This window comes from Microcaecilia unicolor, chromosome 3, assembly GCF_901765095.1.
Source record: "Microcaecilia unicolor chromosome 3, aMicUni1.1, whole genome shotgun sequence".
In the NCBI taxonomy this organism is placed as follows: domain Eukaryota; kingdom Metazoa; phylum Chordata; class Amphibia; order Gymnophiona; family Siphonopidae; genus Microcaecilia; species Microcaecilia unicolor.
The window spans coordinates 200,897,793-200,909,875 of NC_044033.1; the positions used below are offsets into that span (position 1 = coordinate 200,897,793).

A 12,083-nucleotide genomic window follows, 5' to 3' on the forward strand; every position below is an offset into this window, starting at 1 on the left:
TATCATGTTTCCTCTTCCACTCCTCTTCAATTTCATTTCTTAATTCTGATCATTTGGAAAGTTGTGAGTTGTTGTTTTGCAGGCAGCTTTTGAGTGCTGTTTATTTTTGTGTGAGGGTAGGCCTCAGTCTGGACAAACAAATGGTTGCATGGGACCAAGATGAGATCCCTGCATGTGCAACATGCCGTAACCCTCTATTACATGAAAATCAGCAAAAGCTGGAAGAAATTTTCCATTGTATTATTCATAATATGCAAAAACAATCTGGAATGTTGGCAAAAGAGAAGAGTGCCTCACCATAACACTGGGATTCATTGATGACAGGACCTTTGAAGGTCTGCTCTCCAGTCAAGGTGTGGAACCCTTTCCAGCAGGTGCAAATGAAACTTCCAGGTGTATTAATACAAGAGGCACTGGTCCCACAGACTGGGGGACCAAGGTGATCACACTCATCTATATCTGGAACAAGAGGGGTGAAGATCAATGAGCATGCATCATGGGTTGATTGTATCTGAAGCTATGGATGCATGTACTGTTCCTCAGGAGAGTCAGCTACAAAGCATGAAGGGATGCTCTATCCCTATGATCGTATTATATACAAACCATGCAGACAGACATCCGAAGGTCCAAGGCAATGATGCAGCACAAACCAAACATTGCTGAAAGAGCAGGTCAATGGTTAAGTCTTTGGAAGCAGCAGTCTAGTTGCACAAGGAAATTTGACAGCCCATTGAGGAAAAGAGAAGGTGCAAGAGAGAGACAGGAAGAGAAATAACATGGTAAAGAGTCAATACTGATCAGCTACAAATTGCAGAGGCAAGCTGAAGCTCTCTGAAATAACGTAACTATTAGGCAGAAGGAAGAAAGGGGTGAAGCCAGAGACAGAGGAGCGTATGGACAATAGATACGCATCAGAGATGAGGATCATGCATAGACAAAATTTATCGTCTCTTTGAGCAGTAGCCATATGACTTGGAATATCATGCAGGAGATCTCTTCACCAATTCTTGAGTGGCACAGAGCATGCTCAGACCATAGGAAACTGGGAATGGTTTGCTGGGATTGGAGAATAGGTTTCTCACCCTCACATTGAGATTCACTGGTGCTCTGAAGATTCCCTATCCTAGGCCTCACTTGGAAGCCCGTATCACAGTAACAGGAGAAACTGCCTTGGGTGTTGAGGCACCTGGTATTGGGACCACAGGCTGAAGGACCATTTTTAATGCATTCATCAACGTCTATGGTGAGAGAAAGCACAGAGTTAAATTGTTCTCAGAGAAACACAGAAAATGTTTCCAACATGCTGATGAGAAACTCTGAGGGCAGGGTCGGCCTGGGCCAAAGATGGGTGGGCAGAAGAACTCTGCCCTGTCCCACAAGTGATTTGGTCCCACTCTCTCTCGCCTGCATGCCATAGGTCTCTCAAATATCCCCCTCCCCTGCATACCTTGTAAATAGCAGATTTTCACCGGCAGTGAGCAGCAGCTAATACACACTGCTCGTGTTGGCCCCACAGCCTTCCCTCTGAGGCAACATCCAGTTTCCACATAATCGGTAATACATCAGAGGGAAGGCTGTGGGGCCGGTGCGAACAGTATGTATCAGTTGCTTCTTGCTTCAGGCGATGATCTGCTATTTACAAGGTATGCAGAAGGGACAGTTGTTGGGAGTTTTTGGCTGGTGGGGCTTGGGGATCCCTGCCAGCCACATCATAGGTGTGCTGCTACTGGGTGGGCCTGAGAACAAAGTGGGTGGGCCTGGGCCCACCTGGGCCCACCCTTGGCTACGCCACTGAGGGCATGGAGGACCCTTACCAAGACACAAGTGCTCATTGGTGCCCTTGAATGTCCTCCTTTCCCAGATATGAAGCACATATCCCAAAACCTCATAAAGAGTCAGAGTGATCACTAGACAAAATGGTGCCTGAGGGCAAAAGTAGATCTTTGTGCCCCCCTTCCCAATGGAAATCTGGGATGCTCACTTCTTGCGGGTTATCTTACCACCAGAGTTGGGTCATCCAAACAGATCAAAGAAAGCTACTGGATATGGTGATTTGGTAGATTCTGCCTGGATATGCACATTTATACCTGTCTGCATGCTGTGGACAGCACTGTCTTCTCTGTCTGTGTAACATGAGGGCCTCAAACATTATGTTAATGAATGTTCCCTCCCCCACCTCACTTTGATTATTCTGACCAATGCATCAGATTTAGAAACCAATGTAAAAGTCAGACCTCCTCTCCTTTTCTCTTATATATACTATCTGCTACCACATTTGCTTATTTCCGATCTGACGAAGAAGGGCAACCTTCGAAAGCTAATCAAGAAATGTATTAAGTTATGTCCAATAAAAAAGGTATCAACTTATTTTCTTTTCCATGTTTTATTTTGTTTGATTTCTATTGATAACCTTTAAGAGTGGACTAACACGGCTGCCACAACTCTCTACTTTACAAACACAGAAATTTACAGGTATGAACAAACAGTTGACCAAGCTTCGCCAAGGTTCCCTGTTAAGGGGGTTTGGGATTAATGTCCAGAAACCTGCTTGCTGTAATCTTTCACTGATCCAGCTTAAGGAACCATGTGTCCCTTGGAATGAGTGTGATGAAAGATTTCCCCATGTTCAAGAAAAGCCGGAAGACTTGATGATTTCAACAAGTATTTCCCATTTAGTGATTTTAAGAAAGTGCCTCTTGGTGGCCAGAGTATGGTGTTATTGGTTGTCTTCTGATGTGTTTCAAGGACTTGCAATGTTTTTACAGTACCTGGTCACTTGATTTCATTCAGGATTTCTTTTGGTGTACCACATTATTATACTGTATCTGTTGTATATTGTTACTTTTCTATTTGTTCATTTGATTTTGTCTCTTTGTTTAACATACTGAGAGTGAGGAAATTTGCAATCTAGAAATGTGAACTAGTAATATATCACTCAGGGCATCTCTTAAATGTACTTATGTACTTAAGGACCCTACGGTAGGAGTAGCCTAGTGGTTAGTGCAGTCAGTGGCGTACCAAAGGGGGGGCAGTGCGCTCCGGGTGCACGCTGCTGGGGGGTGCCGCGGCGCGCACCTGTCGGCTGCGAGTTTGAATCGCTACGCTAAATTCTCTCGTTCGATGCAGCTCCCTCCCTCTGCCCCGGAACAGGTTACTTCCTGTTCCGGGGCAGAGGGAGGGAGCTGCAGTAAACGAGAGAATTTAGCGTAGCGATTCGAACTCGCAGCCGACAGGCATGTGCCACGGCACCCCCCCTAGCGGCGTGCACCCGGGGGGGTGTCATTTTGCCGGGAGGGGGGGTGCTGCACCCAAGGGGGGGGCGCATTGGCGATCCGCCCCGGGTGTAGTCGACGCTAGGAACACCACTGAGTGCAGTGGACTTTGATCCTGGGGAACTGTTCCTATTGCAGCTCCTTGTGACTGTGGGCAAGTCACTTAACCCTCCATTGCCTCAGGTACAAAATAAGTACCTGAATATATGTAAACCGCTTTGAATGTAGTTGCAAAATACCACAGAAAGGTGGTATATCAAGTCCCATTTCCCTTTCCCCCTTTCTTCCTTGGCTTTTGGGTTGCAGTGCACAAAAAGACATTCCCACTTATGAGGGAATTCAGTCTACTGCTGGCAAGGATGGAATGCCTTTCCCAATGAAATGCAACTTGACCCAGGGGCACTGGAACACCTTTTTGCTTGGGGAGGTTTAACCTCTACCCTTACCCTTCTCCAAACTCCACAGTTATTGATGTTGTATAGGGTATAGTTGGTTGGGCCACGGTCCCAGAAGCCCACCCTGTTTGACTACCTATACCTATACCTACTGCCCACTATCAGTCTTCTTGATTCCATATCACAGAAGATAACTGTACAAGCTGGACCTCAGAAAGCTCACTCCACTTGGGAGAAGGTTGGTCATTCCAAGGTTTCTTCCACTAGCATTGCAACATTAGATTTTAAAGGTGTCGTAGGTGTTGTAGTGATCCATTCTAGTGCCAGGGGTTTGCAAGGCTATACAGCATGAGCCTTTGGGTAGAGTAATCCACACATTCATCTGGCGGGCAGCCATAACAGATAAATGGAGGAATGCCAACTCTGAACTTTCTTGTGCTATTGGAGGAGAGCATAGGGCATCTTGTGTCAATGACCCAGCGCTGAGAGTGCATGAGTGAGGATGGCCATCCTCCAGCACCTTACTAAAAAATGTGTGCCCTTGTCTCAGTAAACCAGACCAGAGAGAGCCTCCCTCCTCTTCCGTAGCAATTTATCCAAAACTGGAGACGTTCTTATTCAACCTTAATAAGATTATTATAATTTAGGTTAGAAAAGATTACTTCCTCAATCTCTTGCCAAAAACTTTGAGGAGAAAGGGAAATGGGGATGGGGAAAAGGAGGACGTTGGCTGACAGAGACCTCCAGTTATGAATACCTTCCCCCCCCCCCCCACTTCATAGCAAGTCCCAGAGGATGAAGCATGATGAACCAGCATTTGCTACCTTCATGAATGCACCAGACAACAGAAAGCCAGGACAGCATCACTGAACCCTTGATCCGATGGTGGATTGGGGGAGTGGGGCGGGATTTTAGACTGGCCACCAGCTCTATGTCTGTTACTTGCTTGTGATGGGACAGAAATATTTACCTTCACAACTTGCCTCCGTTTTATTTGTTGTCTCCCAAATTTGGTTTGGAAACCTAGCAGGCAGCTGCAGTGGTAGCTTCCAGGTGTGTCCTTACACTGGGCAGAGGGGCTGCAGCCTACCACATTGGGTAGCTGGCATTCATTTACATATAAAATACAAAAGTGAACACTCTGAAGTCTCTCAGAGGAGCTCCTGTGCCCTTAATATAAAGTGTGAACTCTGAGTGGCCTCAGCTCTACCAACTGCAATGAAATCCAATCATGCAATGGTGAAAACATGCCACAATCATTACTGACACGCTGCTGGAAATACAAACTCATCCTCATTTCTTTCTTTCTTTTTTTTAAAGTTAAAATTTTTACTAGTCTGCTAAATATCTTACAACAAACATCTTAACCACAGACCGCGATAGATTTGTTCGTCTCCAGGTCAGAGCAGATCTGGCGAGAAAAGGGTTGTGTGAGGGTCCTGCCAATAACTCTGCCACGCTGTACTCAGTGTTCAGACTTCTCCCGGTACAACAGCACGTGTGCCACACACAGCCACTGACTCCTGCCCGTGGATGCCTGTTCTCACTATCTAGCCATGTGGTTGGATGTCTGCCGGGCTGAATGAAAGAGGTCACCCAGTGCCATGCAGCAGTGGAGGAGGAAGAGAAGTGACCACTTCAGCACAGTATATCTTTTCTACATCTGGATTTTTCACAAAGGGGGGTTTATACATAAATTAAACCCATCTGTAGCTTCTCATAGTATACATTTGGATTTAGAAACGTGAACACAACATAGAAAAGTCTTTTCTACTTTGAGCACTGTCACTAAATATTTGATGTCATTGTTCCCTCTGTTACATGGCGCATATCTCACTTTCCTTTGATGTACATGGAGTCACTTACCTAGGCACCGGTCTGTTTTGTTAATAATAGTCTTGTTTCCAGATGTTGACTGATAACCGTTGTTGCACTCACAGTGATAGCTCCCTCCAGTGTTCACACAGGTCGAGTTATCGGGACAGGTGTTCGAATTCTTACACTTGTCTACATCTGCAAGATTAACAAACTATATTAATTAGAAATGTGCCCAACTAAGGTTATCAGCTAGTATCTTTCTCATCACCTTTTGCTATGGCGAGAGGTGTCAGATGGAAACGGAAAAAGAACTTTTTGGCACAGGTCAACAGCAGCACCCCACCCCTCTTGTACAGAAATTAAACTGACACCAGCGCTGTTGTCACGTTCCTCACCTGTTCGGCACTCCTCCAGACTGACTCGGGCCACGGGTTACTCAGAAAGGGCTGAGGATCAGGCTTAGGAAGGTCTGTTTCAGTTTCTGTTTCCTAAGTCTGGCAGCCATCATCTAGCTTGGATCAAGCCCACGGCCATCTTGGTTGACTCAGGGGAATCAGCCATGTTTCGGTTTCCTAGTCCGGCAGCCATCATCCGGCTTGGAGCAAGAACAGCAGCCATCTTGGCTAGCTCAGGAGGGGGCAGCCATCTTGTATACGAGAACAGGAAGGAAGCCCATATTTGGGCGTTGTGCTTCTCTGCTGATGGGGGCAGCCATCTTGGAACAGCTGCACTTGGTTGAACCTAATCCCTGCACTATTTAAAGCCCTGTTTCCAGTCCTTCCATGCTTCGGCTTCTATTCACTTACAGGTTGTGGTCATCTGTTCCAGTGGTTTCCTGTGTTCCTGACCTTGGATTGTTTACTGACCACGTGCTGTGTTGCTGCCTGCCCAGACCTTCGGACTGATTCTTGACTACACGCTGTGTTGCTGCCGGCCCAGACTTCGGACTGTTTTCGCTGCTTCGCTGACTCCTTGCTCCGGGACTGTGTCTGCGCTCCCGCTTGTCTGGTCAGTGTTCACGCAACCCCGCTGGTTCCAGAAGTCCTGCCGGCCGCTTGAACCCAGGGGCTCAACTCCTGGGGGACAGTGGCTAAGTGCAGGTGAAGCTTGGGGTTGTCTGGCTGCCTGACTGAGCGCGGTGGCAAACCTGGAGGAATTCTTGCGGCATTTCCGGATGGTATTCGACGTTCCTGGTCGACCTTCTTCTGCCTCAGGGGAGCTGCTGCGGATCCAGCAGGGCTGCGGGTCGGTCGAGGCATATGCCGTCCGGTTCCGTACTTTGGCCGCGGAACTCAGGTGGAACCAGGAGGCCTTAACGGCCATTTTCTGGCAGGGTCTGGACGGCCAGATAAAAGATGAATTGGCCGGCAGAGAGATTCCCGCTACTTTGGACGCCCTTATTGCACTCTGCACAAGAATCGATATCCGGTTCCAGGAGCGAGCCCAGGAGAGGGCCATGCAGCCGGCAGCGCAGAGATCCAGATGCCTTCCCCGTTGCCCCGAGATGCCCAGGTCCTTCGAAGAGGGTTCGGAAAGAACCAAGGAGGAACCCATGGTAATGGGGCGGCATCACCTGTCCAAGAAGGAGAGGGCCCATCGCCTCCAGAATCAGCTATGCCTGTACTGTGGACAGGCCAGGCACTTCACGGGCTTCTGTCCAAACAAGCCTGGGAGATCGGGAAATGCTCCGGCCCGAGCCCTATGAAGGGGGTGGCTCTGGGCCAGCTGTCTGCCCTTCCAGACAACTTGCTCTCTGTTCCCATACTGCTCCAAGGAGAGAGTTTCCAGGCTCATTCTAGGGCCTTGCTACACTCCGGGGCCGGAGGGAACTTTATCGATGCCGAATTCCTGTCGCAGCTAGGTGGCTCCACGGCGCCCTGTCAACCGGAGCTCAGGGTCACCTCCATCCAGGGGGATAGCCTTCCTCGAACCATCACCCGGATCACCTCGCCCCTGTGTCTACAGGTGGGGGCGTTACATCAGGAGATGATCCAGTTCCTGGTTCTTGCCTGAGCCATTCACCCGGTGATCCCTGGACTGCCTTGGCTCCGACTACATGCTCCTGTTATTGACTGGGCCACCGGGGAGATCGGGCAATGGGGTTCCCGGTGTGTTGAGCACTGTCTCCAGCAGGTCAAGCTTCCTCTGCCGCTCTGCTCAGCTAAGCTTCAGACTCCACAGGAAGGGTCGCCCGGGCTGCCGGAGGACTACCAGGACTTCCGTGATGTGTTCAGTGCTTGGGTGGCTGACACGCTGCCTCCCCATCGGTCCTTCGACTGCGCCATAGACCTGCTGCCAGGAACCAACCCGCCTAGGGGGCGCCTTTACACCTTGTCCCGGGAGGAGTCCCGAGCCATGAGGGAATATATCCAGGACAATCTTTACAAGGGGTTCATCTGAGCCTCCACTTCCCTGCAGGGGCCAGATTTTTCTTTGTTTCGAAGAAGGATGGGTCACTTTGTCCAATCATTGATTACCGAGGGTTGAATAAAATTACCATTAAAAACCGGTATCCGCTTCCACTCATCCCGGAGCTGTTTGACCGTCTTCAAGGGGCCAAGATCTTCACCAAGTTGGACCTACGCGGGGCCTACAACCTGGTACGGATCTGGGAGGGAGATGAGTGGAAGACGGGGACACTTTGAACATCGGGTGATGCCGTTCGGCCTCTGTAATGCTCCAGCAGTGTTTCAGAATTTTGTTAATTTTATATTCCAGGACCTGCTTTACTCCTCAGTAATCGTGTACCTGGATGACATCCTGATTTTTTCCTCCTCATTGTCACAACATGTTTCTCATGTCTGCACAGTGCTCCAGCGCCTCCGGGAACATCGGCTGTATGCCAAGTTGGAGAAATGCTCATTCCACCAACAGAGTCTGCCTTTCCTGGGATATATCATTTCCTCCACCGGGTTACAGATGGATCCCGGTAAATTGACAGCGATCCGAGACTGACTGGTGCCCCAGGTTTTGCGGGCTTTGCAGAGGTTCCTGGGGTTCGCAAACTACTACCGGCAGTTCATCCAGGATTACTCTCTCATCACGGCTCCTCTGATGGCCCTCACAAGGAAGGGGGCCAATGCGAAGAACTGGATGTCGGAGGCATTCTCAGCATTAACCACATTGAAGAAGGCCTTCCTCTCTGCCCCGGTACTCCACAGTCCGGATCCTACTCAGCCTTTCCTGGTGGAAGTGGACGCCTCATCCCTGGGAGTAGGGGCAGTCCTCTCTCAGACATCGGCATCCGGGAAAAAACATCCTTGCTTCTTCTTCTCCTGTAAGTTCACCCCCGCGGAGCGAAACTATACGGTGGGGGATCGGGAGCTTCTAGTGCTCAAACTAGCTTTTGAGGAATGGCGATACTTACTGGAGGGAGCAGCACATCCAGTGACTGTAATAACCGACCACAAGAACCTGCTCTATTTGCAAAATGCCACCAGACTGAATCCTCGCCAGGCCCGGTGGTCTCTGTTCTTTGCCTGGTTTGACTTCCGTCTGATCTTCAGACCGGGGGAAAAGAATGTCCAGGCGGATGCCCTGGCCTGCAGCTTCAAGGCTCCCGAGGACCAGGAGGAGCCCTACCCAATGTTGAACCTGGCATGCATTCCCGCCATGCCCGGGGCCAGTGACACTTACCAGAAGGCTGTTCCGGTGGGTCTTCGTAGGAAGGTGCTGCGCTGGGGGCACGCTTCCGAATTTGCCGGTCACTTCGGTTTCCACAAGACCCTACATCTGATCTCCCGATCGTATTGGTGGCCCCGGATGGCGCAGGATGTTCTACAATACGTATCTACCCGAACTAAGTCTTCACGTCAGAAGCAGTGGGGGCTGATGCAGCCCATGCCGGTACCACAGCAGCCATGGGAGGACCTGTCTATGGATTTTATCACCGACCTGCCACCCTCGCAGGGCAACACGGTCATTTGGGTGGTGATCGACCGGTTCTCCAAGATGGCCCACTTCATTCCTATGAAGGCTTTACCCACTGCCGCTACACTTATCGCAAACTTCATCACACACATCTTCCGGCTCCATGGACTGCCACAGAGGATCATTAGTGACTGAGGCTCGCAGTTTACCTCGCGCTTCTGGAAAGCTTTGTGTTCAGCTTTTGGGGTTACCACTTTATTCTCGTCTGCATATCACCCCCAGAACAATGGTATGGTGGAGCGGGTCAACCAGATTGTGAAGGTGTTCCTCTGGGCCTACTCTAACCAGCGTCAGGATGACTGGTCTACTCTGCTACCCTGGGCTGAGTTTGCCTATAATAACAATCTGCATTTGGCCTCCCGGACGACACCTTTCAGCACCATTTATGGACGCCACCCGCATCTATGTACCTCTGCCAATTTCCCCCGCAGAAGTTCCACCTCAGGTGCAGTCCACCATCTGTTCTTTTCAGGAAGCTTGGAAGAAGGTCCAGGAACAGTTATGACGAGCAGCGGTCAAGGCCAAGGAGACCTATGACCGTAGAACACAAGCGGCTCCCACATTCCTGCCAGGAGAAAAGGTATGGTTGAGCACCCGATAACTGAAACTGCGGCTCCCATCTCTGAAGTTTGCTCCCCTTCATTGGACCTTTTGTTGTACGATCCAGGATAGGAGCAGTGACTTACCGATTGCATCTACCCAGCCAACTCCGGGTGCACAATGCCTTTCATGTGTCCCTCCTGAACCTTTCCGCAGGTCCAAGTGGCATCCGGAGCCCAAGAAGGTAGCTGTGCCAGAGAGTGATCCTGACCCTGAGTACGAAGTGGACCGGATCCTGGATTCAAAGCTGCGTGGGGGAAGGTTGTTCTACTTGCTCTCTTGGAAGCACTACGGACCTGAGGACAACTCCTGGGAACCAGCTAGCCATGTTCATGCTCCCGAGCTAGTCCAGGAATTCCACTCCCATTACCCCTTGAAACCTGGACCGGGACGAGGAGGGGGGCTTCCGGGGAGGGTACTGTCACGTTCCTCACTTGTTCGGCGCTCCTCCAGACTGGCTCGGGCCACGGGTTACTCAGAAAGGGCTGAGGATCAGGCTTAGGAAGGTCTGTTTCAGTTTCTGTTTCCTAAGTCTGGCAGCCATCATCTAGCTTGGATCAAGACCAAGGTCATCTTGGTTGACTCAGGGGAATCAGCCATGTTTCGGTTTCCTAGTCCGGCAGCCGTCATCTGGCTTGAAGCAAGAACAGCAGCCATCTTGGCTAGCTCAGGAGGGGGCAGCCATCTTGTATACGAGAACAGGAAGGAAGCCCATATTTGGGCGTTGTGCTACTCTGCTGATGGGGGCAGCCATCTTGGAACAGCTGCACATGGTTGAGCCTAATCCCTGCACTATTTAAAGCCCTGTTTCCAGTCCTTCCATGCTTCGGCTTCTATTCGCATAGAGGTTGTGGTCTTCATCTGTTCCTGTGTTCCTGACCTCGGATTGTTTACTGCCCACGCACTGTGTTGCTGCCTGCCCATACCTTCGGACTGATTCTTGACTACACGCTGTGTTGCTGCCGGCCCAGACTTCGGACTGTTTTCGCTGCTTTGCTGACTCCTTGCTCCGGGACTGTGTCTGCGCTCCCGCTTGTCTGGTCAGTGTTCACGCAACCCCGCTGGTTCCAGAAGTCCTGCCAGCCGCTTGAACCCAGGGGCTCAACTCCTGGGGGACAGTGGCTAAGTGCAGGTGAAGCTTGGGGTTGTCTGCCTGCCTGACCGAGTGCAGTGGCACTCCATCTTCGCCGTGCTCAGTTGGGGCACAAGGGCTCACGTTCCCAATCATAACAGCTGTGTAGGAACTTTCTTATCTTCACAGGTCATCTCTGTTTTATTCGGAAACTGCTCTCTCCCAGATTTGGTTTGGTGACCTTGCAGACCCCCTACAGAGGTAACTTCCAACTGTGGTATTGCACCAAGCAAATGGGCCAGAGTTGACCAGGTCGGGTAGCAGGTAGGCATTTATCATCTGTTGCACAAGAGCGAATACTCTGAAGTCCCTCAGAGGTACCTTAACATAGTTTCTATGGCTCTTGACCGGTGGCATGTGATATACTGAGAGTGAGCAGACACTGAGAGAAAAAGGGTGGCCACGGTCCAGTAACCCTGTACTCCATGCACGGGCTTCTCCCGGTACAACAGCACACGTGCCACACACGTACTCCTGCCCATGGATACCCACTCTCACTATCTATCCATGTGGTTGGATGATCCCTGTGCATGTCCACCTGGCTGAATGAAGGCGGTCACATCTGGAGCAACACTCAAGCCTTGAAACAGCGGAGAAGGAAGAGAAGGGAAGAAGTGACCGCTCCAGCAGAGTCTTTCTATTTTATTCACAAAAGGGGGTTTACAAATAAAATTAAAATCAATTTCTAGCTCCCAGTAGTTTGAGAGTAGCCTAATGGTTAGTGCAGTGGACTGAGAACCAGTGGAACCAGGTTTAATTCCCACTGCAGCTCCTTGTGACCTTGGGCAAGTCACTTAACCCTCTAATGCCCAATGTACAAAAACTTAGACTGTGAGCTAGGGACAGAGAAAGTACCTGTATATAATAAAAATGTAAACCATCTTTGATTGAACCACAGAAAAGCGGCATTTCAAGCTCATGATCCTATATCCCAAA

At 50.0% G+C, this 12,083-nt stretch overlaps 1 protein-coding gene across 7 annotated transcripts in view; it reads right to left on the minus strand.

Annotated features, from left to right (window-relative positions):
• ADGRE5 (adhesion G protein-coupled receptor E5) overlaps positions 1-12,083 on the minus strand; it is an 82,206-nt gene that overhangs the window by 39,403 nt on the left and 30,720 nt on the right. For 2 of the 7 annotated variants that reach the window (XM_030197135.1, XM_030197134.1), the window contains 3 exons: positions 5,534-5,680; positions 1,083-1,238; positions 298-459 (listed from right to left, as the gene is read on the minus strand). The exons of 1 other annotated variant lie outside the window; for it this stretch is intronic. In XM_030197135.1, the coding sequence (XP_030052995.1) occupies positions 298-459; positions 1,083-1,238; positions 5,534-5,680 (465 nt within the window). The remainder of the gene's footprint in view (positions 1-297; positions 460-1,082; positions 1,239-5,533; positions 5,681-12,083) is intronic. 4 more of the 7 variants (XM_030197138.1, XM_030197136.1, XM_030197137.1 and 1 more) reach the window with 3 other exon arrangements.